Here is a 24,538-nt window from a genome sequence, read left to right on the forward strand (position 1 = left end):
CTATTTGTTGTTTTGCCTCTCAGCCCAGTTTCAGCCCAAATGGTTTATCGGTCATACATACACCCGGTTTATTGGGAGCCCAGTGGGCAAGAGGACCAAAGTTGGCCTTATTACTTATATAAGTCGTATGCCCGCGAATGTTACGTTTCTCTCCTTCTAATATTTTTCCTTACTAAGAATACCCAGCTTCCTCAATTCTGTTCCTCGAGCCCTCAACTCAAACCTTGCCCATCACATTTAGAAATCTTGAGGCCCAATCAAGTTGTGTAAGAAAAGTTAGAACATTCCCTTCCCTGTTGTCCAATATCTCTGGTCTTATGGCTACCAGTCAGCCATTCTTGAGCCTCGAAGTTAGTTGCAGATACATAATCTGACACGTCTCGAGTACAGCATAACGATGAACCAAAACTTGAGTTGGGATGCATCGTACGAAATGCTTGAAGCCCCAAATCTACCCATGTGGGCTTGGAATCGGCCTCAGTCACCAATTGGTAAATTCTGTCCTTTCCTTAGGGACGATGTAGCATCGTTTGACCTTCATACATCTGAGATTCCATTGGCTCCGCCAGGTATATTTTCTTTCCTACGCTTTAACTAATGCATCTTAGCAGAATTATGTTGTCATTAAAACAATGTCTTTCGTTGCATATCTTCTACTGTCCCAGAAGCCTGGATCCGGAAATTCTGGACCATACCGTCGAACCATATAAGGCCATACTGGATACCTTAATTCTGGAGATGAATTCGGCAATTAGTACGCTAGAACAACTGCTGCTCATCACATGCTTCAACGACCTCCCATCGCCAATGTGGTCCCTAGCCATCTCAAACGTCGATCGCGGATTCCACTTGACTAATCGACGCCCTATTCAACTTTGTCGAAAACACGGCCAATGAGATGTCTCAAGCATGTCTCGATACAGACGATATGACCTAACTGATACGCGTTTCCTTCTAAACCAAGGTAGTATAGTTTCTGCTTGCACCTCTTCCTGTCTAACACCTCCTCGAATGTCATGTAAACTTAGCGATCAATTGCAGTCATTCTGCCCACACAAGACCGTATGCTAACACCACCCATCCTAGCAGCCTCTTGTGGAATGCAAATATGGACGACACTGCAATTATTTCATGCCCTTCTTTGCAAGCTAACTAGACGGATTTGTGCCCATTTTACTGGTCAGATATCGAATTAGAAGGACTCTACTTGGGCATTAACCACGAACAGCCTGTAATGGCTCAACCGTAGGTTTTCCTGCCAGAGACCTCCTACTGTTAAAAACAAAACGGCAGTCGATTGATAATGGCTAGTCCCTGTGCTACGAGCACTGTGATCGCTCAGGAGAATGAATTCCAGCTTCCCGATCCATCGGCCTCTTTTCCACCATCGCCGTCGTTCAACTGCAATTGGATTGGATGCGATGAGAATAAGGCCTTTCCTCGCCGTTCGGACTTGAAGTGAGACACAATTGCCTGAGAAACCTTCAAATCACAGCAGTTCTAATATACAGCCAGGAAACACATGGACAGGCACAGCCGTCCATACGCCTGTCGCAATTCCGCTTGCACCAACGTTGACTTCGGCGACAAAGCAGGACTTCGGAGACACGAGAATGAGAAACATGGAGTTGCCAAGTTCTTGTGTCCTGTATCGTCGTGCCGAAGGCATGTCAAGGCATTTGCAAGGAAGAGGAACCTAGATTGGCACCTCAAAACGTGTCACCAGCAAGGTGATTCGAAAGAGTCTTCCGTGGAGAATGGACTGTCTCCGTCCTCGAACTCAACGAATGGGGATATAGTGGTGAAAGGACAAGAAATCGGCATTGTAACTACTCCAGAGACTGCCAGACGCTCTAGTATGGAATCTGAAGACTTACAAGTGAAGTTGCTGGAGCTGGAGAAGGAAAAGAGAGAGCTGGAAATGGGCCAGGCTCGTGTGGAGGAGGATATATTGGCCCTGAAGAGAGCTCTCCAAATTGTTTCTGGGTGATTTCTAGTTCCGAATACATGAGAGCTTAGAGCATTTGGAGTTGGGAGTTCCATCTTTGTTGTTCTTTGAATGCTCATCTGGCAATGCACTTGAATACCTTGGGGTGGGGAAGAGTCAGCTTGCTTTGAAAATACTTCATTATTTTCTTGTTCTAAAGTGAAGACAAGACATGAACGTTTAAAGTCATTAGGTAGCCTTGAAAATGTAAACTGCAACATTATTTCTTTTCGTTCCAACTCTCTTTTAGTATCCTGACCTATGTCATCCTGTTATCTCTCTCGTAGCCGAGAAGTCTTGGCAAGCCAGTCTCCTCGATTGAAGAACTTTACCGAGAATTTCCTCCTCCGCCCCTGAGCTAGAAGGAAGCTAGAAGCAGGACGTGATCAAACTATGAAGCATGCCCAGCCCTAGAAGGTGAGCATGGAAGGTTCGGATAGGTCATTCGGCCTTGCAGCGGAATTGACACGAAAACTGCTGCAAAGCCGCTCCAAGCCGCAACTTTCTCTTACAACGACGCCGCAACGCGATTTTGCTAATAATATTGATCTCCAACCATTTGCGACATCGGAAGCTCAAAACAGCGGTGAATTCGCTCTTTGAGGAAATAACCAAGCGCAATTGATCATGTACGCCCTTCCCCTCACGTCGTGACGCGGTAAGTGTAGATACTTTGCTGGATGCTGCACCAAGCGTGTGACGGCGTTCGCTTTAGGGAGGTGCTTAAACGTGCATCCCCGGCAGGGTTATCCGTCATTATTAGGCATACGTAGTTGGTACAGTATGGACCTCGGCTTTATGTGGGGGAATGGGAATCCTTGAATTGGTTCTGCGGTGCTGTTTGGCAGTCGCACTTTGTTTGTGTGCTGCAGGGAAAAGTGATTTTGCTAGCGCCTCCCTGGCTCGCCTCCTACCTACCCTAGCTAAGTGAATTTCTGTCAATGCCTAGCCAGCCGCAAGCTACAAGTACTAAGTAACCTCCCGCTTCTTGTTGTTCCTTCATATTTCTACATCACCAGGAATCCTTTATTTTGAGACAAAGGAATATCTCTCTCCACCCTCAACTCCACCAGATATTCGACCGTAATGGCACCCGCCGCAATTACTCCTCCTGTTCAGTCAGGAAATGAGCTCGACAGCGCTGCCGTTGCACGTAAACTTGCTCAGACCGCACCAGAACTAGTTAAGAAGTGAGTACTATTGCCTATATATTCGACAAGCGGTTTCTGGTCCTTGAATCAGCGCTTTCACTTCGTTGCGAGGTTGCTTTCCTGTCAAAAACCACGTCTGCTCCAATTGGGTCACGCATGACTCATCCAAATATACATCATGAAACTCAAAACTGATAATTTGATAGTGGAAAAACCGAAAGCACTCTCCTTCCATTGGATGCTTCCAAGTTGAAGTTCACGAGAACTTCCACTCCAATGACCGTCCCGGCGCCAGGAGATCCAATCATCGCCACCGCATCTCAATGTACCGACCACATGATTGCCGCTGTCTGGAAAGCATCAGAGGGTTGGTCTGCTCCAGAATTAAAGCCATACGGAAACTTCTCCCTTCCCCCAACCGCATCCGTTCTCCACTACGCCACCGAATGTTTCGAGGGAATGAAGATGTACCGTGGTTACGACGGAAAGTTGAGACTTTTCCGACCGGATTGCAACTGCCGAAGAATGGTTATGTCAAGCGTTAGATGTTCTCTTCCAGGATTCGACCCCAAGGAGCTCGAGAAGTTGATCATCGCTATGGTTGCTGTGGATGGTCCAAAGTGGCTCCCAACACCTGGTACTTTCTTGTACTTGAGACCAACCATGATTGGATCTGCTGGTGCATTGGGAGTTGCCACGCCAAAGGAAGCCACTTTGTTCGTTATCTCAACCTTCATGCCACCTATGGATCAAAAGACCGGTTTGAAACTGTTGGCCTCTACGAACGGTGTTCGAGCCTGGCCAGGTGGATTCGGTTACGCCAAGTTGGGTGCAAACTACGGTATGCTCCGCAGTACTGATTGGGTCAAATTTCCCAAAGCTAACTTTATATAGGACCTAGTCTGTTAGCCAATGGTGAAGCCCGAGAGAGAGGATACGATCAAGTTCTCTGGCTGTTGGATGGCAAGGTTACCGAGGCTGGAGCTTCCAACTTCTTCGTCGTATGGAAAACCCAAGAAGGAAAGACCCAGCTCGTCACTGCGCCACTCGACGATAAAATCATCTTGGATGGTGTTACGAGAAGAAGTATCCTCCAGCTTGCTAGAGAACGTCTCACGGATGGCAAGAGCGGTCTTGAGGCACTTGAAATTGTGGAGCGAAACTTCACTATGGAGGAGGTTCGTGCGGCTGTCAATGAGGGAAGAATCATCGAGGCTTTCGCCGCTGGCACAGCTGTAAGTCAATATTCTGCTCACCAAACTGTTCATTTCATTCATTTTCTGACTTATAAATTCAGTTCTTCGTCTCTGCCGTCTCTGTCATAAACTACAAGGAGCAAGACCTCCAAATACCAATGGCCCTCGGAGAGATGGGAGAATATGCATCGCTCATCAAGAGCTGGTTGGTGAACATCATGTATGGAAAGGAACAGCACGAGTGGGGTGTTGTCGTTGAGGAGGAGAAACTATGAATGGATTGGCATTAGAGCGGCAGCATGGGCACTTCTTTTTAGGGTGTTACGGCGTTGGTGGGTAGAGGGTTGCATGGCTGGCGGAAAGACTTCTTTGATACACAGCGTTGCAAAATTCTAGCGACATTAGTTAATGCAGCATTGTTCAACTTCATCTGTAAAGCTCATCTATGTTCTCCAGTCTACTAGGTGTGACCGACAAATATTTGTTTCTTGAGAAGTGAATCCTGGCATGATCCCCTGGTTCATTCATCCTAGCTTCTTAAGACTATGTGCATATTATGGTATCGAATGCTCTTGCTACTAATATCGGGAAATACACTCCAATGCTCTCTATTTAGGACAACATGACACATCTCGGCCTCTATCCGATGCCCCCTTCGCTTCTCAGAGAGGCTACATTCACATCCAATTTCGGCCCAACCAAAATAGCGAAAATGATAGTAAGAATCTCACACGTTGTCCTTTCCCGTTATGAGCTGTCTGATGAGAGGAGTCTTTCTGCTAGAGCGTAGACTGCGTCCACCTATTCCGCACTATCAAGTGTTTGTTGTTAACACTGTTGAGTATTCGAATAGTCAGACCTTGATATTGAAGCGCCGACTTGCAAGGACTATGAGAGGATATAGATAAACTAAGAAGAAGGTAAAGGCGAAAAGCACCTAAACAGAGTGAGGATTCGGTAACCTAACGTCGTAGCCGCATAAAACATCGGCCTGAATTGTCTTGTACATGTATGGCGGTAGATTACTATTCGTTGTTCGATGTAGAATACCCACTCTCCTGGATGGCATGGCCAGACCAAAATGCATCCCACGAGAGAGGAAACGAATTAGAGCTCAAGAAAGACTATATTACATGCTATTCGTCTTCCCCATGAGGCTCATCCTCAATTCATTGAATCTCGGCCGGGTGCCATGCTACTGTTTCCATAACAGATCCGCTATTTCCAGCTGCTTCTGACGTCGTAGCCACCTCTTTCGTTGCATGAGCTTTAGGCACAACCGCCCATCTGAAAGCCGCGGGCCGTTCCAGTTGCGGAATCCGTACCAATTCCCATGGGTTATCTCGTCGAATGCTCCGCATCACCTCGGCTGCATCTTTTTTCTCTTTCCCTTCTAACGTGATACGTTTGACCCTAACCCCTTGGGTTGGTGTTCGGAAAATGACTGCAGACCCATCCTCAACATAAAATATCGGCAGAGGGATATATGGACCTTCCACAAAGAAGTGGACAAAGCGGCCCATTGCTCTTGATATGCGGTCTCGATATTCCCAGAGAGTTTCGAGTGGTTGTACACGTCTGAACAAATCTGGGGATTTGACTGTCTCGCTGTCTTCGAGTATCAGTCGCTTCGGAGTTTCTAGATCGACGAGGACAGTGGTCCATAGACGACCGAGGGCATTTTGACGCTTAGGTATGTCCTTAGCTGCGTCTTTTGTATGCCAGTAGACTTTCCTGTCTATCGGCGTGATTTTAGCGGCGTGAACCAGCTTTTGAGGAACCATGTGTTGCCATTTTGTATCTTCAACAAGGGGTGGCACAAATAAGCGGTTCTGCAAGCCACTGACAAGTATATCAGCTGCTTTTGGCATGACTATTTCGAGAAGCTTTTGATATGTCATGGCTGTTTGCTCAAGAGGAAACACTTCTTGAGCTAGAATTTTGCCGTGGTCGAAGGATTCATCGTCGAGAGTCTGGAGAGTAACCCCACCTGTCTTTTCTCTTCTCATAATCATATGCTGCAAAGGTGCAGGCCCTCGGTAGCTGTTGCGATGTTAGCGTGGGGGGAAGCTTTCATCAACGCGGTCACTTGCTTTGGCAAGAGAGATGGGTGCACATTTAGTCCCCCATACTCGGCAGCTTTCAGGATTCGTCGAGGTACGAAGAGCCCAAATGAGACAGCTATGATGAGATTGATCGACTCATCATTTGGTTTCGGCAGCTACTTATAATCAGCTCACGAATAGTGGTTGGAAAGTCGAAACATACGTCCCAGCCAGTAAATGTGTCTCTCTCGTGTAGAGGGAGTCCTAAGTCCTGAGCAACAGCCTTGATCGGCACTGAAAACTCTTAGAAATGCCTCGCACGACTGTAAAACTTATTCTTACCTTCTCGGATCTGCTTCAAAGACCTGCCTACGGGCTTTCCAGGTCGACAGAGGACATCAATGGATTTGATTAGATCTGGGTCTCGCTTATGCTCAGCGTGGATGGCTCGTAGGGATGCAATACTGAATTCATCCGAACCACAGAATAAGATTCTGAGGGGTTTAGATGTTTTTGTGTTGTAGAGCTTGAGTCCATAGGAACTGGGGCGAAATAGGTGGAGATTCTTGGCGACAGGTCTGATCAAGATCAGAGACACCATTGTCCTTTCGTGGTGGGAGTTGAAGCCTTCGTTCCCAGCTAAGGGCTTAGGTGAAGGCCGAGACCTGCTTCGACCATGAGCAGACTTGAGAAGCCAACAAGCTTCAACTTTGGATATCCGAAATCGATTTCGTACAGTGGTGTAAGAGTAGATGTTACAGAAGCTCGTGGAGAGTAAATGGGTAGGGACGTGAATTTAAGGTCACCCCTGCCCCCGCCCCAGTCCCAGTTCCAACCATTCAGCTGGAACGGAACTCTTGGCGGTCCCCCGCGACATCACTGAGCCCTTCGAGCCAATAGTGCCGGTCCGTAAACTCTTTCCTTGACTCAAGGGTCAGCAGCGACAACCCTCTTGTACACGCAGGCACAGATGAGCTCATTAGGCGCTCTACCGTCACATCAATCATCGAATATGCGATGTCTTCACCTACCAGGGCTATTCCTGCCCAGCTAGGCTTCCTAGCCATCTACAACCCTTCTTTGGGCACAACAGACGAAACGATTGAGGACCAGATAGTCTATTATTCGACACCCGGTCTGCAGGAAAGAAGCCTGAAAAAAGGGAAGAAAGGCGTCCTTGATGATGCCGCTCGGGAAGAGAACAATGAGCAGTTGAGGCAGATTGGGCTTGCGCAGGGAATGGTGGAGTTTGGCCGAAGCTTTTCGGATGGCAGAGCAGTCGATACCGTTGATACCGAAAAGTCACGCATCATTCTGCATGAGTTGGAGGCGGGTTGGTGGATTTTAGCAGTCAGAAATACCGTCTCAACGAACTGCGGACTTTGCTAATACTATGCATCTTAGTCAATCAACCTGACGGCTCTCCCAGTCGCTGCGAAGGTCAGTACAGCTGGCAAGGGGAAGGGTTCGGAGCAACAAGAGACAATCGAATATTCTTCCCGGGAGGTCAAACCTGCGATATTGCTCCTCGGTGACTTGCTACGAGCACACTCGACATTCCTCCTGCATCATGCCTCATCCATGAGTGCATTATTTGTACGGACAAGACGGTCCAAGTTTGTAGGTATACTCGGTCGTTACTGGGACACGTTTCTTACCACATGGAATGTGCTCATGCACGGGAATCCGGCAAATAACCTCTACAGCGGCATAAAGATTGCTGCTTGTGGGGAACTTGGTATGGGCGTTGGAGAGGAAGAGCGGGGTAGTGGTGAACGGGAGGTTCTGGAAGGTTTTGTGGGCCGGATAGATGGACTGGTCGATGTGATTGTGTCAAAATTCGGAGAGGCAGATCCAGCAGAAAGTGAAATTGTACGACATGGGAAGGGCGTCGAAAAGCAAGAACCTGTGGAGCCCTGGCTCGGCTCAGGAAATGAACTAGGTTCGGAAGATGGTGCAATATTCCTTGGGACTGGTGCATTGTCACGAAAATCGTTGCGTGATGTTTCACACTGGATGGAAGACCTCTACAGATGGGGACCCTACGCTTATGGAGTGATTGATAATCCAAGCTCCAACCGACGAGCAAAGAAATTTCGACGGAAATCACCACCAAAGGAACGACTGCCATCCCCTGACGTGAAAAAGTCACGGCAGGCGTATGGATTGAGTATTCGTGACAATGCCAGGAATGAGCACTCTGGTGGCCAGAACTCCATGACCGCCGTTCCTCCAATGCCGGTAACTGAGAACGATGAAGCGCCTAGTAGTCCGAGTTCCACCAAACGTCGTCCTACACCTAAGCGGGCGACATCGAGCATCACAGGCTCCGAAAGTGATTCCAATGTAAAAAGCAGCAGGTTTGTCCAGTTTCTCAAGCTTGGCTATGGTAGTCATTGGTCGCTCGGCTCAACATCCCACGCGGAAGAAGGCCCTGAGTGTCGAATTGCAGAAGTGGAAGAAGGAACGTCGAAATTGTCAGAGAATCAAGCCAAGAGCGATTTGCCCAAGGCTGGTAGGACAATTGAGTCATCTCCTTATGCTACCAAAGATTCTACAGGACATTTCCTGATAGGACTTCTGGGAGATATTGAGAACGATGACGACGAAACTTCTGATGTCGATCCAGAAGATTCGCAGGATCATTCCCTGGAAGACTCAAATCCGAGATTACTTCTGAGAACATTGACTGTTGAACTGGAACGGGAAGAAGATGCCCGGAAAGAAACCGATATCAGCATCGATCTAGGCGGCAGCAGTAAAAGCTCGTCGACCAAGGTTGTTGGCTCGGAACATACGGGAACATCAACTACCTCTTTTGAAAGCCAAGACAGGAACAAGACCAAGAAACTCCGTACAGTGGTCTACGTGAACAAGCCTTTCATATTTGTGTTTCTTTTTGAGTTAAGAACAGATGCACTAGCATTCTCAAGTCTGTACCGGTCTATGCATTATCAGATCAGCCCACTTTTGAAGCCACTGTTGCAATCAACAGCATACAGAGCGTCCAAACCAGAACTCAGCAATTCCGAGGAATCTGCAACGCCAATATATGACCTTGTATGGGATCCAAAGCTCCTGACAACCAATTCGAGTATTCCGAACATTCCAGACCCCCTGCAGAACCCTCATTCAGGTGGAACCCCAAATTGGTCACGAATAGAAGCTTTGAACACGCACATGCAGATCATAAATACGTATGTTGCATCCAGTGCAGACAAGGCAGCGCTGGAACGTACATGCAAGACCAGTCGAGGCTGGTGGGTAGTTTGGACTAGAATCCCAGACCCTGAGCCGGCCGATACCCCCGTCAGTTCAGGTGAATCGACCGTTCCTACTCCGGTTCCGACTCCCGTCAAGGGAGGAAGTGGTGCAAACCAGAAACCTCTTACCCAGCAAGCTTCATCTCAGCGGACGAGCACATTTGAAGCGAGCATGATGTCAGGCCCAGCTCACCCATTTTTGGAGACCACCAAGGTCAAATCTGTACCAAAGGACAAGGAGATATTCCTGATACGAAGAGCAAGCGATCACGTTACTGCTAAGATGACTGGGAGATTCGTGAGCAGCTCATCAGTCGCAGCATCTGAATCCAGTTGGACGTCTGGTCCTGGCAGGCTAGCACAGGGCATTGGCGTTGACACGAAGCGGTACATTGAGGGTTTGTTGAATCTGAACAGGTAGAGCATAGAATAACACAACGAAACTGTGGACCTCTTGACTGGTGCACAACAATGGGTTGGCTGGTGAAAGTCAACAAAGCAATAATGCACATGGATTGTTCGCCTCCTTCTGATTCCTTCCCCAAATACAACCCCTAGAATGAATGAAAGTAGACGATCCTACTGCTGTTATTACTTAAGAGCGAGAACTTAGGCAAGTGTCTTAGCTGCCGCTGGGATAACATAGGGCATCCCCAGAGGACCTGGACCCCTATGACGTTGCTGTTTTTAAGATCTCGCTTATTGACAGCACATCGAGACGTCTTTTCTATCCTCAACCACCACCAAAAGAATGATATCCAGGAGAAAAGTCTATCAACTCTTTCAAGAAGAACGACTAGTCCTCACATATTGCCATAAATCAATTTTCCAAATTTTCATCATGGCCAAGACCGAGAATTTGAGAGCTGACCGTCTCTTCAGTACGAAGGGGCATGTTTGTGTAGTCACTGGTGGCGGAACTGGTATTGGGCTGATGTGAAGCTCGTTTTCCTTTCCACTGAATTAATACTCACATTTCACAGGGCAACGCAAGCACTAGCAGCGAATGGAGCGAGAGTCTACATCACAGGCCGACGAATGGAAGCTCTTGAAAACGCTGCAAAAACACACGAGCCATCGATGGGCGGTGAAATCATCCCGTGAGCAATCTTACCTGCAAGAAGTCGTTCAATCCATTCAAATGCTAATATTTTAAAGAGTAGGACCATGTGACGTTACGAAGAAAGAAGACCTCGAGAATCTGGTTGCAGAGATTTCAAAGAAGGAGAAGTTCATCAACGTGCTCGTCTGTAATGCTGGTATCTCGGGACCGAAAGCTGAGCCGGAGAGTGAAAATGCAACGGAATTGAAGGAAGCGCTATTTAAAGGAGAGAGTTTCCAGGAATGGTCGGATACGTTCAATACTAATGTGTCAGGTGTCTATGTGAGTTGTAATCTTGGGCTTTAAACTTCCAAGTCAAGATATTGATGACTATGAAACTGACATCCACAGTTCACAACCGTAGCCTTCCTCCCTCTCCTCCAAGCAGGTAAAGAATCCCATGGCCACCTCTCCGCCTCCGTGATAGTCATCTCTTCTATGTCGGGCATAATGCGTCACGCACAAGGCCATTTCAGCTACAACGCCGCCAAAGGAGCGACCGTCCACCTCTCCAAACTCATGTCCTACGAGTTCAAGAAGGCAGGTATCAGAGTCAACAGTATCGCGCCTGGATACTTCCCTAGCGAGATGACGACGGACGAGAGTGATCAGGATCAGAAGAGTGGAATCCCCGACGAGACAATCAAGGAGAAGGGTCATGTACCTGCGCAGAGAGCTGGGAGTGATGAGGAGATGGCGCAGGGGATCATATTTTTGGCGAAGAATAAGTATGTCAATGGCGAGATTATTGCTATTGATGGAGGTGTGCTGCTTGAAGTTCCTGGAAGATAGAAAGTTCTCATTTAAGAGGCACCACCTATCACAGACTTTGGGAAATATTGATGTGCCATGGGCATTTGGTATTAGGAAATATAAATTACATATCTGAGTAGAGCGCGGAGGCTACCTTGTAAGAAATGACGCCAGATCCAACCCCCTTGCTCCGCTGATCAGTGAATATAAGACCCCGGGATAACTCCTGACTCTTGCCCATTATTCGACGCCGTTTCCTGCAACTCCCTTGCCATTTCCTGGTCCAAGTGCATTGCTTCTGCTCTCAGCCTGCCCACCTCCCTCCTGTACTTTTCTGCTTCCTCCTCCAGCTTCGTTGCTTGGTCTCTCAACCTCGACTTTTCTTTCTCACTCACCATCCTCCCAGTAGCAGCAGTTCGGAGATCGATTGCCTTGGCCTCCTTCAGCTCTGCAGATTTCTCCATCTGTAGGGCTTGGTCGTGGAGTCTTTCTGCACCCACAGGCACCGGTGTAGGGGATGAGGCGACTCCATCCGTAAATGACGAATTATGAGTAAAGGGCCAACCATTGTGGATTGCAGCTATGCCAGGCGGACCGTTGCCTCTGCCGAATGGTAGGCCAGTCATGAACGGCGCTGAAGCCGACCGCCCAAATGGGAAACCAGGGTGTTCCGGAGGTGCTGGCGGGTTTCCAGGCATATGAGGAGGAGGAGGTGGCGTGAAAGCATTTGCTGTCGAAGGAAAGAAAGCACCGGGTATCATGTTGGATCGAGACATCCACGGCGGTCCAGTCCGCGCTCCTCTCGGTCCACACTTCTTTACCTCCTTTTTGGCTTCACGCTCTTCTCTTCTCAATGCACGACGCTCTTTCTTCTGGGCCTTTCTTGCTGCTCTCCGTTCACGTCGTGCTTCTCTTCGATCTCTCCTCTGTGCTTTCTTCGCGTCTTTGAAAATTCTCGTCAGATCTTTCACTTCCTTTCGTAAAGCTACGAGATCTTGTCCTTTTTGCTGGGGTACATTGTCTTTGCCATTGATGATATCCTCTCGCATGTCTCTGACGGCTGCTTTGGTAATTGGCTGGTCAGGGTCATTAAGCCACTGCATTAGAGATCGTTTTGCGATTGGAAGTTGCCCATCCCTTAAATCTTCGTAGTCTGGAAGGGATCCAACTGACGAGTCTGAGTCTGAGGAACTCGAACTCGATGAACTGGAATCGCTAGATACAGACGCGGATCGTCCTCGTCTTCTGCGATGGCGACCGTGAGAAAGGCCCCGATGGCCTCTGTGACGTCCCCGGCCTCTCTCAGAGTCGTGAGATTCTCTTCTTGCCCACGAACGTCCTCCCAAGCTCACTCCGTTAGCATCCGCGTTCAAACCTCGACTACCGCCAAGTCTGAAGCCATTTGAGTCGGCGACTAGCATATTCCCAAGTCGAAACCCATTGTTATCAGCCTAGCCAAAATTAGTTACCAGATTTCAGAAAGTAAACGAGGACTTACTCTCAATCCATTCCTGCCGATACGAAAGCCGTCATTATCTGGAATCCAGTTAGTACTGATGACTAAGACAGGGGATTATGGCTTTATGTATCAAGAAAGATAGAAGAAGCATTAAAATGCAGTCATTTAAGATACCGGATCTTGACACTGCGTAAAAGAAATTGGGTATTCGAACCTGCAACAATAGGGCCCATCTTGAAGCCCTGTGGACCAGCCTGCATAAAGCCACTGAAAAAGCCCTTACGAGCATTTGTGTTGCTACTAGGGCCAGGTTCACCATTCATCTCATGTTCCCAAGGGATCCAGGACCCAGGCATTGGTGTAGCCTCCCCCTCCGCAACATTTTCGGTGTCTACAGCATCGTTGGATATTTGTATACCTCTAGGCTTGAAAAAACCCTCGTTCCATTCTGATATTGTAGCTTCCAGCCTGCGAGACGTATCTGTGTTTTGTAATGTTTGCGCCTGTCGCAATGGATCCAGTTGAGCATCCACCTCGCGAAGATCGGTCATAGACCGACTTTCTTTTCCCAGCGTGAGCCTTTTCATTCGCTCGTCCACCAATTCCGCCTTGAGCTTCCTGTCTGCAACATCATTGTTCACGTCAGCTGCATGATCCGGAAGGAGGTAGTTGACAAAGGTCAACCAGTCGAGTTCAAGCACATCCTTTTCTGCTAGCTCTGGTGGGTATGGAATATCTTTTGGTTCTGTCCTAGCAGTCACCAATATCTTTATTGTCTCGAGGGGTGCAGTAGAGCTGTTCCTGCGTGCAGGTCGAGATTCGAAGAAGACTGTTGCGGAGGACGAGGAGACATGGTCGTGCTCGTCTCCATACACTTGATGTTGATGTACGGAACTTGCGGGAGAGTACAGAGGGGTATAGATGGTCTCGTCAACTGATGATGCTGTGGAAGCAAGAGGTCGAGCTGCTACAGATGCATTGTCTGCCTGCGAAGTGGCAGGAGTAAGGATAGGATGAGGTGAAGTTCCTGGGTCTGTCTCGGAGTAAGGCGGGGGAGGGGCAGTATCCATCTCAGGGTTCAAGGAAGCCAAAGACGAGTCAGTGCAAGGTAGATGTAAGGTAATCTAGCACTAGAAATGTACGTGATTTTGATGATATGTGGATTATGGAAAGCTTTGAAGGTGGAAACAAACAGAGTCAGCTCCCAAATACGCGCGATGGACTGATTGGGATGTTGTCGGGATGATATTCCTTCCAGCACATCGAGGCTCAGCCAGCTTTAAGCTTCTTGCTCGCTTGCCAGCTGCGACGCTATCCTATGACTGCACCGTACTGCTTCTCGTCGCTGCAATTCGTTCGAAAGCGCTGACTACGCGTCCCCACTGCCGTTGTGCCAATGGAGGCAGGGGTTCAAACAGATGAGATTACGTAGTGCGGCCTCAAGGCAACGAGCGCAGCCAGCAATAACAAATCTTTGACTGGCTCTCCCTTCGGTATATCTGTCAAGAACTACAGCCGTCCGATGAGACTACATCGAGAAAGATATCGAAGCCGCACGAGTGCTTTGAGGTTCTTTGTCACTATTGGTGGAACATACAGCGCGGGGAGCTGTTCTATCATGTAAGTAATGGGGGAGAAAAGGCTTCGGCTAATTCTAGCTTCCGCTCATAACGAGGGAAAACACCCTTTTCATACGTTATGTTCTAGTCCAGCAGTCTCTGAACCTCGGTCTTTTTGGATCCACATGACTATACATAGAGAGGAATTGTAACGGCAACACAGGAAATACCACACCAAAAAAAAGTCTTTGAAGCTAGTTGAGAGATTTGGCAGTTTGTGCTATCATTTTAGTGTTACGACGGCTCTGCCTCGGAGGTCAGCATCATAGGGACTTGCCTAGGACCAGGGACACCTGAACATGTACCCTCTTGCTTGTACCCAATCTTATGCTCAGTTCATAAGCCCCGACAAGTAGTATAGAGTCGGGCATTCCCTCCATTGATGGGATAGATCGTCTGATGAACCATGTTTGCTTCCAAAGGATACCTCGGCCTCAATAGGCTTCTTTCTCTGGCTAGAGACCAAAATGGGGACTAACTACCTTTTGAGTGATGTCTACAGACGAAGTCTTTGGCTCTCAAAATTGTAGCTCAGGCTTGTGGAAGTTGATGTCTTCAGTCTTGTAGTGGTCTGCAACGATCCTATAAAGATAAGACGGTGCATGAGCACCTCTGTTCATCGGATTAGCAGTAGGTATGTATCTGGGATGAAGGGACTTACAAGTTGGTGATGTAGAGATCTACCAGATCAGGAGGCACATAGTCGTAGACTGGATTTTCCACCTCCAGCGTGTCCACCAATGGTCCGTCATCGTAGCCTACAATGCTTCCCGGATCACCATATTCGATCAAAGATTCAAATTCGAACGGGTACTCAGGGCTGAGCTTATATACACCACTAACAACGATCACTGGTGTGCTATGCGCCTTCGCTGCCTTTGCAATGATCCGAGCGCCCGCTGCTGCTATCAATCCCCCGTTTGCTATGACTGCGTGGGTGGCCAAGATGACTTTGCTAACCTTCTTCATGAAAGCGAAAATGGCGGCGTCCGTAATAAGAATGACTGTAATGCCGGCTTCAGACAAGGGTTTCAAGAATTTATCTGTACTCATGTCGCCTCCAGTTTCACCAGATTGACTAATCTCCCTTATTACCGCCGCGTGTGTGGCGTCGTGGTCATTTGGGTACGATTCTGCAATTATAACGGTAAACTTCCTCTTCTCAGCGGCCTTCAGTAGAAACTTCTGGACGCTGAGAGACGAGGAATGCGTGAGAATAATCTCATTTGAGTGAATATGCTCCTGAGCGTATGCGGCAATCTGATCGTCGACTTGATCTAGCTCATCGATAATCTCATCAATTCCCCCCATGACCTCTGCTTTCAAGTCCTTCGTTGTTGTAGCTATCCTTTGTGACAGGGAAGACGCATTGAAGGAAGATTTTCCATGTGGAGAATGTGTTCCTGGAGGAGTCGCATTTGGTGAAGGTGTTGCTGAGAGTAAATTGAACATCGATTGTTGTACTGGAACTCCATTGAGCACTGCATAGGATTGATGAGAGGTGAGCATAGGTGGTCTGGAGGATATTGCTGATTTTCCGCTGAAGACATCATCTCCGTTTGTTTCTGGAACTCCCGACTCACTGCTCGACTCGAATCGTAGGGGGCTGAATGCTGGTGGTGCATCGGTCCTGGGTGAACCTGAGTAGCTCTGCTTCCTGCTCGGAGAGCCAACATTCGACGCTGAATCACTTCCATCTTCAGCTCTATCCTCTTTTGCCTCATCTCTTATCATTCCCAGAACTCTTCGCACTATGTTTCCTACGACCATTTCTCTCGGTTGCGCTGCAATGAGGCGCTGGCCAACTTCTTGTATTCTTTCCAAGAGCTTCCCAATGTCCGTCCATTTGAACTTCGCAACCACGCGGCGAAGGAGATGTGCCGTCGCTATGGCGCATGGTCTCGAATTCTGGATCTGTCTTCTTTTGAGGAGCCTGGGAATATGTCAGCCATATCACAGGCGCAAGGATTCGCTGAGAACGGCGTACGAGATGAGATTTTCAATAGATGACTCCAACGGAGCAGCCTTTAGCGACTTCAAGAAAACGCTGAGGTTCGGCGCATAGCCAGTCTGTGTTGACGGCATGGCTGATCAAGCTGCTGGCCTTGTGGCCACGGACTTTATATTTGTAACGGCGCAATTGTTGAAATTCTGGAGGGGCAGTTCAGAGGTGGTTCTGCTTTCGGCGGGGAGTTTGCAGGGGTACTGGGCATCAACGGTAAAGTGGAGGCAGTGATCAAATATTGCGATCCGCGTAGTGTTGCTGAAAGCTGCTAGAAGTTGGGAAACCGTGTGGTTGGGTTTGAACAAAGTTCTTTGTGGTAGACATAAACTTATTTTGAAGGATGACTCCCGAGTTGAGTTTGGAGTCGCGAGCGCTCGGCCGTCTCACTCCACATCATTCCGCGCGACCATTGCCCGCGCAATCCGTGAAGCTCCAAGTTGGAAGCTCCAGCTCCAGCTCCAGCTATATACTCGAGCTCATACCCATTTCAGTCCAGCACATGTTCTTTGTTTAAAGTACCGATAGAAGGAAGTCATTGTAATTTTCAGCGATATCCCGTCCCCCTCTCTAAGCTCCGAGGCTCAGCTGCACGCCCTCTCAACTCGTGCTGTGGGAGAACAACAACGAGCAACCCTCAACGACGCATACCGACGAGCGCGTAGTGATTGACAACTGATTCTGTGCGAAACCACAGATAAGCAGATTGCTACGTCCTTTACTTGCCTTCGCGGCTCTTACCCAAACCCCGCATTATCGATAGAAGCTTCATCCTCCTCCTTCATGGCTCGGAAAGAACGATGAACTCTCTGAATATCCTCTCGGCACGAGTGTCTCCGCCGCAGACTCCATCACCATCGAGAAGTAACTCTTTTGGAAACATATTTTCTTCTGCAACCGGGACAGAGTCGAGGAGGAATTCGCAAGAGGATATATTGGAGGAGAAAGCAGAATACCCATGCGATAACCCTGAGGGAGAACAGGAAGATGTCAGAATTGTGCATGAAGAGACCCCTCTCCTAGACAAGGAAGCCAGCGAGGTCAAAGATCCAGAGGTCGCAGGGTGGCGCAAAATTCCGCAACGGATCTCTTTCGCTCTTATCGAATCCATACGCTGGTTCCTATCCACACTAGCTGCTCCAGGTGTTTACCTTTTTGCATGTCTATGTGATGAGCATGGAAACTTTGCCCCTTTCTCTCAGATGAAGAATCTAGGTACAAGGCGTGCGTCGACTGCGCACGCAATCGGCAATAGTTCCACTGCGGACGGACAACAGGGAGAGCAGAGTCGCGGGAAGAGTTCTGGGAAACGCGCGTCTACCAAGGGAAAGAAGGGCTTCTCTTCATATTCTTCTTCATCAGGACTGTCTTCTGAGTCCGAGTCCGATCGGGATCGGTCTATGAGCGAAGCAGAGCATTCAACGTTGTCTGGTACCGCGCGTCACAGCCGTTCGAAGTCGCTTCAGGCTTCTGACGAGGTTGCTCCAGCGCGACGTTCTATAAGAATCAAACTTCACAATGAAGATAGTGTACGGCAGAGGAAGCATCGAAAATCGCAGTCAACGAGTACGCAGAGTAATGGATCTGGTGCTATTGCCGCCAACGAGATCTCGCCAGCAACTCTTAAGTCACCAACATCCCCAGCATCATCTCTTTCCATGACAAAATACCCTCGTGCGCCTGCACCACCAAGACCGCTCATCCCTCGTCGTCAGCCTTCCTACACTGTCGATGCGCCAAGCGGGAAACTTGCTCAGAAGACATTAATACTTGACCTTGACGAAACTTTGATTCATAGCATGGCTAAAGGTGGCAGGATGAGCACTGGTCACATGGTTGAAGTGAAGCTGAACACCGTGGTCGGGGCTGGTGGAAATGCAGTTCCTGGCCCTCAACACCCTATTCTCTACTATGTTCACAAGAGACCTCATTGTGACGACTTTTTGCGACGAGTGAGTTGTCTAAATCACTGCATAAGAGCACACTGACAGAGATAGATCTGTAAATGGTACAACCTTGTTATCTTCACTGCATCTGTCCAGGAATATGCAGATCCTGTGATAGACTTCTTAGAGACGGAACGGAAATTCTTCTCCGGTAGATATTACCGTCAGCACTGTACATACCGCCATGGCGCTTTTATCAAAGATCTGAGCTCCGTAGAACCAGATCTCAGCAAGGTCATGATTCTGGATAATAGTCCTCTGAGCTACATGTTCCATCAAGGTAAACACCATTTCACTGAGCTGAAAACACAGCTAACTGTATCGATAGATAATGCAATACCCATAGAAGGCTGGATCAGTGACCCTACGGACAATGACCTCATGCATCTCGTGCCATTGCTAGAGGGTCTGCAGTATGTTACTGACGTGCGAGCCTTCCTTGCTTTGAGGGGAGGTGAAGATGGGAAGCACATAGCTTAATAAACACTGAATTGTATTAATCATGGCTATATTTGTTATCAATGCACTACTATTGATGTTTGAAAACGACAAGTTCAACCGCGACATGTTCTTTAGAACCTGAAGCGACTAGCTCAATTCTATCTCTGTTCACTTCATGAGTGAACACAGGTAGGAATATATTTGCAAACCAGAAAGTCTGACCCGAATCATACGCAATACTCTTACTCTACTGTATATAATGAAGTAGCCAGCGGAGCAAACCAGACAAAGATAGCCTGAAGCACACATCTTTCCTAGGTTACCAGAAACTCAGCTTAGCAGGCTATTCACTCATCGAGACAAATAAACAAAACTTAACGAGTGCCAAGGAAACTAGACCCCGCCATCGGCTTAAATTCGGCCGGGAGTCATCTCGTCGTGCCCCACCAAGAAGCTAATCCGCAACAAATTCGAGAGAGCTGGAGCTCACCATACATCTCCTCGAACAATGATGATTTTATGACCCGATCTTTAACTCCGCCCAAGTACAGCTTCGTGTTAGATACACGATAGCAGAACACCGCCGCAATGCAGCTCACTTCGACTGGCGGAGAGTCTATCAAGGCTCAAGTCGTGGACAATGTACCCAAAAGTAAGAATTTGCTTTCCCCATCGTCGCAAGAAGAGGAGATTGACATTAAGCAGAATTTGCCTCTCTCAAATTTGGTATCCAGTGAGTACTCCTTGGTGTGTACATACTCTCCAAACTAAGAATTTCGCAGATCCAATACTCAGATTGTCAACCAGGGCGTCCTCGAAGTTTCTGATCGCATCCTCTATAACATGGAGAAGGGACGAAAGCCCATGGAAAACGGACCACTGGACACAAGATTGGTGAGGATCACAGGCAGGTATACGATGGCCATAGATCGCTGACGCGTGATCCGACAGGGAACTTCAAGCAAGACGGGAATTTGCGAAACATGCGGTGAAGGGCTTCAGAATTGCAATGGCCATTTTGGTCACGTTCGACTGGCTCTTCCAGCATTTCATATTGGTTATCTGAAGTTGACTCAGATGTTTTTGCAAAATATTTGCAAAGTATGCACTATATCCTACTCGGGAGGGATATGGGCTAATTCATCGGCAAGGATTGCGCCAGAGTGCTACTCACAGAATCCGAACGACGAGCCTTCCTGAAGCAACTCCGAGTACCAGGAATCGACAATCTTAAGCGGACACAGGTTTGTAAGAAAATCAACGAGCAATGTCGAAAAGTCAGACTATGCCCGTACTGCGATGCTGTCAATGGCCAGATTCGAAAGCTTGCGCCTCTGAGGTTGGCCCACGATCGTTATCAGGCTTTCAACAAGTCAACGGCTGCGAAGAAAGTTGCTCCTCCATCAATGGTCGTATATCATAAGTCATTTGAGGAGGCGAAGAAGAACAATGCGGAACTTGACAAGCACCTGAAGAAGGCGATGGATGACCTCAATCCGCTAAGAGTTTTGAATCTGTTCAAGATGATCACACCAAGTGATTGCGAGCTCTTAGGACTCAATCCTGCAGAGGGTAGGCCCGAGATGTTCATCTGGCAGTTTGTTCCGGCACCACCAATCTGCATTCGTCCATCTGTTGCGCAAGAGAATGCAAGTAACGAAGATGATCTCACGACAAAACTTGCTGAAATCGTCCACGTCAGTTCCATGATTCGTGCCGCTTTGCAAAGAGGTCAACCGATCCAAACTATCGTGGAGCAATGGGATTTCCTGCAAACACAAATCGCCCTCTACGTCAACAGCGATGTTCCTGGTCTTCAAGATAAAGGCAATGGCAAGGCAATCCGAGGATTTTGTCAACGTCTCAAGGGAAAACAAGGCCGATTCAGAGGAAATCTGTCAGGAAAGCGCGTCGATTTCTCTGCCCGAACTGTCATCTCTCCAGACCCGAACATGTCGATCGAGCAGGTTGCTGTTCCTGTATTGGTGGCCAAGAACATGACCTATCCGGAGCGAGTGCAGCGGCAAAATATCGAGAAGCTAAGACAGTGTGTTCTCAATGGCCCTGAGGTTCATCCAGGTGCCAACCAGATCGTGAAAAAAGATTCGGACCACAAAATCTCACTCAAATTTGCTCGTCGTCCGGATGCAGCAAAGAACTTGAGGATTGGGGACGTTGTTGAGAGACACCTCGAAGATGGGGATATCGTACTTTTCAACCGACAACCTTCTCTTCATAAACTGAGTATCATGAGTCATTATGTCAAGGTCAGACCTTGGAGAACCTTCCGCCTCAATGAGTGTGTTTGCAATCCCTACAACGCCGATTTCGACGGAGACGAGATGAACTTGCACGTGCCTCAGACTGAAGAAGCTAGAACAGAAGCTATCAACCTCATGGGAGTAAAGAACAACCTTTCTACGCCAAAGAACGGAGAGCCAATCATTTCAGCCACCCAAGATTTCATTACCGCTGCATATCTCTTGAGTAGCAAGGAGAATTTCTTCGATAGGAAAACCTTTACAACGCTATGTATGTACATGGTCGATGGTAACACTCATTTGGACCTGCCACCACCCGCAATTATCAAGCCCGAGGCACTCTGGACTGGGAAGCAAGTTTTCAGTATTCTCATGCGTCCAAACAAAAAATCCCCAGTGAAGGTCAACTTGGATGCTAAGTGTCGAGACTACAAGTCCGTACAAGGGCAATGTCCAGATATGGATATCAACGATGGTTGGCTTGTGGTTCGCAACTCCGAAGTTATGTGCGGCCGAATGGACAAAACTACAGTTGGATCTGGAAAGAAAGATTCCATTTTCTATATTATTCTTCGAGATTTTGGTCCTGATGAGGCTGTCATAGCCATGGACAGACTTGCGAAAGTATCGGCTCGCTACCTTACGAATATGGGGTTTTCCATTGGTATCAGTGATGTCTACCCATCGCAGAAGCTCACCGAACATAAAGCAATACTTGTCGCTGAAGCGTACGATGCATCTGAAGTTCTCATCAATCAATTCAAGAACGGAACTCTCGAAAAGGCTACGGGTTGCGATCTAGAGGAAAGTTTAGAAAACAAAATCTCTGGTGTCCTCAGCAAAGTCAGACAAGATGCTGGAGAGTATTGTATCAACACACTCAGCAAATGGAACGCTCCTCTTATCATGGCCAAATCCGGATCCAAGGGTTCGAATATTAACGTGGCTCAGATGGTCGCAGTCGTTGGACAGCAAATTATTGGAGGTCAACGTGTTGCGGATGGATTCCAAGACAGAACCCTACCTCATTTCCCAAAGAACGCTCGCCAGCCTCCATCTAAGGGTTTCGTCAGAAACAGCTTCTTCACGGGCCTTACGCCCACAGAGTTCTTATTCCACGCAATTTCTGGTCGCGAAGGTTTGGTTGATACAGCTGTTAAAACTGCCGAAACCGGATATATGTCAAGAAGACTGATGAAGTCTCTTGAAGATTTATCCACGCAGTACGATGACACTGTTCGAAACTCTTCAGGCATAGTCGTTCAGTTCCAATTTGGAGCAGACAAGTTAGATCCGGTTGACATGGAAGGTACTGCTGTGCCGGTGCATTTTTCCCGCACATGGACTCATGCCGAGGCATTGACTTGGGATAACAACGAGCCAGGACTGTTGCCGTACCAAATCACTGCCGAGTGTGCCAAGCTATTGGCTCCTGAGCGACTTAGGTACCAGAGGAAAGACGTCTTTGGCAAGCCTCTTGAATACGATGACGAGACCGATTATGGTGTCGATGAATTCGAAAGTGCCCGTGGGTTCCTCGTCACCATTACCGACTTCATCAAAGATCTAGCCTCTGATTTAGCTATGGCACGCCAGCTGGCAGGTCTGCACGACTTTGAAGACCCTCCTGTGGCTGGTGATCTTCACACGCCTGAAGCTGAAGACCAAGCGAGAATAGCTCAAATGGATCGTGTCCATAAGGTTTCTCTCCGCACACTAAGAATGTTCATTTCCCTATGTTTGGATAAGTATGCCAAGGCACACGTGGAACCTGGTCATGCTGTAGGAGCGGTCGGAGCACAGTCCATTGGAGAGCCAGGCACACAGATGACCTTGAAAACGTTCCATTTTGCTGGTGTTGCTGGTATGAGTATTACTCAGGGTGTACCTCGTATCAAGGAAATCATCAACGCATCGAAGGTCATCAGTACGCCAGTCATCAGCTGTCCGCTGGAGAACAAATACAAACTCGAAGCCGCTCATGTTGTAAAAAGTCGCATCGAGAAGACTTACATCTCTGATGTCCTCCGCTTCGTAGAAGACATGTGGTCAGCCAAAAGTTCCACGGTGTGCTTGTGTATCAACATGGACGCTCTTAGCGATATGCAACTTGGTCTTACTTTGGCAGATATCGCCAATTCCATCTCCAGCAACAAGAAGATGAAGATTCGCAATCACGACATTTCTCTCGCTGGAGACTGCTTGTTCGTTAACGTCACCCCGGACAGTGGCGGAAATCTAGGAGCTCGAGGCGCCCCTAAAAAGGGTGCTGTTGATGAAAATTATTCCGATATTTTACTTCGGGTCAATTACCTCAAGCGTGCACTTCCTGCAATTGCTATCTCTGGATATGCTGATGCAACCCGTGCCATCATTCAGAAGACAACAGAGACCTCAGATGAACGCGGGAGACACGACACACATATGGTCCTTGTAGAAGGTTACGGTCTTCGAGCTTGTATGACCACAGAAGGAGTTATCGGTACGAAGACGACTAGCAACGGTATCATGGAGGTCAAAGACGTTCTCGGCATCGAAGCTGCACGAACCACTATTGCTACTGAAATCGGTGCCGTCATGGGAGACATGGGTATCGATCCTCGACACATGCAACTTCTCGCTGATGTCATGACATATAAAGGAGAAGTTCTTGGCATCACTCGATTTGGACTTTCGAAGATGCGTGACAGTGTCCTGCAGCTTGCCTCTTTCGAGAAGACCCCCGACCACTTGTTCGATGCTGCAGCCGGCATGAAAATAGATCTCATCGAAGGAGTCAGCGAGTGTATCATCATGGGACAGACAATGAGCGTTGGTACGGGTGCATTCCAGGTTGTGCGGAAATTAGGTCTCAAGCCCGAGGACTTGAAGAAGAAACCCACTCTTTTCGAAGATGCATGGCTAGTTGACCAGGCTGAACGTCAGAAGATCCGCGCGGCAGAAGTGGCCGAGCGGAAGAGAATCGCGGCGGAGAGAAGGGCGAATGGTTTGCCGGTGGAAATGGAGTTTTGATTTGGACTTGCGTTTGGGACTTTGGGACTTTCTAGGTGCGTAGCTGGATGGACAAATGGAGTTCGGGACAGATTTTGGTTTATTGGAAGTGACGGAAAGGCATCTATGGCGTTTTCATATTCCCCAACTGCAGCCGAAAATTCGGGTGGCGCTGATTGTAGATTCCGATACAGAATTCGGATCAAAAAAGGATACAGTAGATGAGACGAGATAAACAATAATGATACATTAAGTCTTGCTCATTTGAATAGCTTCGGTAGTATTTCCCTATCAATTTCATCCTGGGTATCCTGATATACAA

At 48.1% G+C, this 24,538-nt stretch overlaps 9 protein-coding genes across 9 annotated transcripts; 6 read left to right on the forward strand and 3 right to left on the reverse strand.

Moving 5' to 3' along the window:
• The first annotated feature begins 1,311 nt into the window (after nt 1-1,311).
• ONS95_003707 (uncharacterized protein) lies at nt 1,312-2,115 on the forward strand. Its single transcript, XM_058497028.1, has one exon. It carries the CDS (start codon nt 1,523-1,525, stop codon nt 1,988-1,990), a length of 468 nt encoding a protein of 155 aa, XP_058352971.1. The 5' UTR covers nt 1,312-1,522; the 3' UTR covers nt 1,991-2,115.
• Nucleotides 2,116-3,073: 958 nt separating this feature from the next.
• On the forward strand, nt 3,074-4,609 carry ONS95_003708 (uncharacterized protein; the record flags this gene model as incomplete). Its single annotated transcript, XM_058497029.1, has 4 exons — nt 3,074-3,177; nt 3,345-3,979; nt 4,033-4,373; nt 4,436-4,609. The coding sequence occupies 4 exons, from the start codon at nt 3,074-3,076 to the stop codon at nt 4,607-4,609; spliced, it is 1,254 nt and encodes a 417-aa protein (XP_058352972.1).
• Nucleotides 4,610-4,817: 208 nt separating this feature from the next.
• FMT1 (Methionyl-tRNA formyltransferase) lies at nt 4,818-7,143 on the reverse strand. The gene is made up of 4 exons (XM_058497030.1): nt 6,722-7,143; nt 6,603-6,673; nt 6,428-6,555; nt 4,818-6,377 (listed from the first exon to the last, which is right to left on the reverse strand). Exons 1-4 carry the CDS (start codon nt 6,978-6,980, stop codon nt 5,504-5,506), a joined length of 1,332 nt encoding a protein of 443 aa, XP_058352973.1. The 5' UTR covers nt 6,981-7,143; the 3' UTR covers nt 4,818-5,503.
• Nucleotides 7,144-7,396: 253 nt separating this feature from the next.
• ONS95_003710 (uncharacterized protein) lies at nt 7,397-10,063 on the forward strand (the record flags this gene model as incomplete). The annotated part of the gene is made up of 2 exons (XM_058497031.1): nt 7,397-7,729; nt 7,784-10,063. 2 exons carry the CDS (start codon nt 7,397-7,399, stop codon nt 10,061-10,063), a joined length of 2,613 nt encoding a protein of 870 aa, XP_058352974.1.
• Nucleotides 10,064-10,483: 420 nt separating this feature from the next.
• Nucleotides 10,484-11,536, forward strand: ONS95_003711 (uncharacterized protein; the record flags this gene model as incomplete). The annotated part of the gene is made up of 4 exons (XM_058497032.1): nt 10,484-10,578; nt 10,626-10,742; nt 10,801-11,026; nt 11,096-11,536. The coding sequence occupies 4 exons, from the start codon at nt 10,484-10,486 to the stop codon at nt 11,534-11,536; spliced, it is 879 nt and encodes a 292-aa protein (XP_058352975.1).
• A 158-nt stretch (nt 11,537-11,694) lies between these two features.
• Nucleotides 11,695-14,026, reverse strand: ONS95_003712 (uncharacterized protein; the record flags this gene model as incomplete). The annotated part of the gene is made up of 3 exons (XM_058497033.1): nt 11,695-12,948; nt 12,996-13,033; nt 13,171-14,026. 3 exons carry the CDS (start codon nt 14,024-14,026, stop codon nt 11,695-11,697), a joined length of 2,148 nt encoding a protein of 715 aa, XP_058352976.1.
• Nucleotides 14,027-15,093: 1,067 nt separating this feature from the next.
• GCD7 (GCD complex subunit gcd7) lies at nt 15,094-16,660 on the reverse strand (the record flags this gene model as incomplete). The annotated part of the gene is made up of 3 exons (XM_058497034.1): nt 15,094-15,187; nt 15,237-16,508; nt 16,563-16,660. The coding sequence occupies 3 exons, from the start codon at nt 16,658-16,660 to the stop codon at nt 15,094-15,096; spliced, it is 1,464 nt and encodes a 487-aa protein (XP_058352977.1).
• Nucleotides 16,486-19,260, forward strand: NEM1 (Nuclear envelope morphology protein 1). Its single transcript, XM_058497035.1, has 3 exons — nt 16,486-18,529; nt 18,575-18,803; nt 18,852-19,260. The coding sequence occupies exons 1-3, from the start codon at nt 17,378-17,380 to the stop codon at nt 19,001-19,003; spliced, it is 1,533 nt and encodes a 510-aa protein (XP_058352978.1). The 5' UTR covers nt 16,486-17,377; the 3' UTR covers nt 19,004-19,260.
• A 172-nt stretch (nt 19,261-19,432) lies between these two features.
• ONS95_003715 (uncharacterized protein) lies at nt 19,433-24,468 on the forward strand. The gene is made up of 5 exons (XM_058497036.1): nt 19,433-19,616; nt 19,670-19,697; nt 19,747-19,858; nt 19,916-20,065; nt 20,116-24,468. The coding sequence occupies exons 1-5, from the start codon at nt 19,553-19,555 to the stop codon at nt 24,235-24,237; spliced, it is 4,476 nt and encodes a 1,491-aa protein (XP_058352979.1). The 5' UTR covers nt 19,433-19,552; the 3' UTR covers nt 24,238-24,468.
• The last annotated feature ends 70 nt before the right edge of the window (nt 24,469-24,538 follow it).

The sequence above is a fragment of the Cadophora gregata genome, assembly GCF_030347475.1.
Source record: "Cadophora gregata isolate MNR1 chromosome Unknown scaffold_13, whole genome shotgun sequence".
Classification (NCBI taxonomy): Eukaryota; Fungi; Ascomycota; class Leotiomycetes; order Helotiales; family Ploettnerulaceae; genus Cadophora; species Cadophora gregata.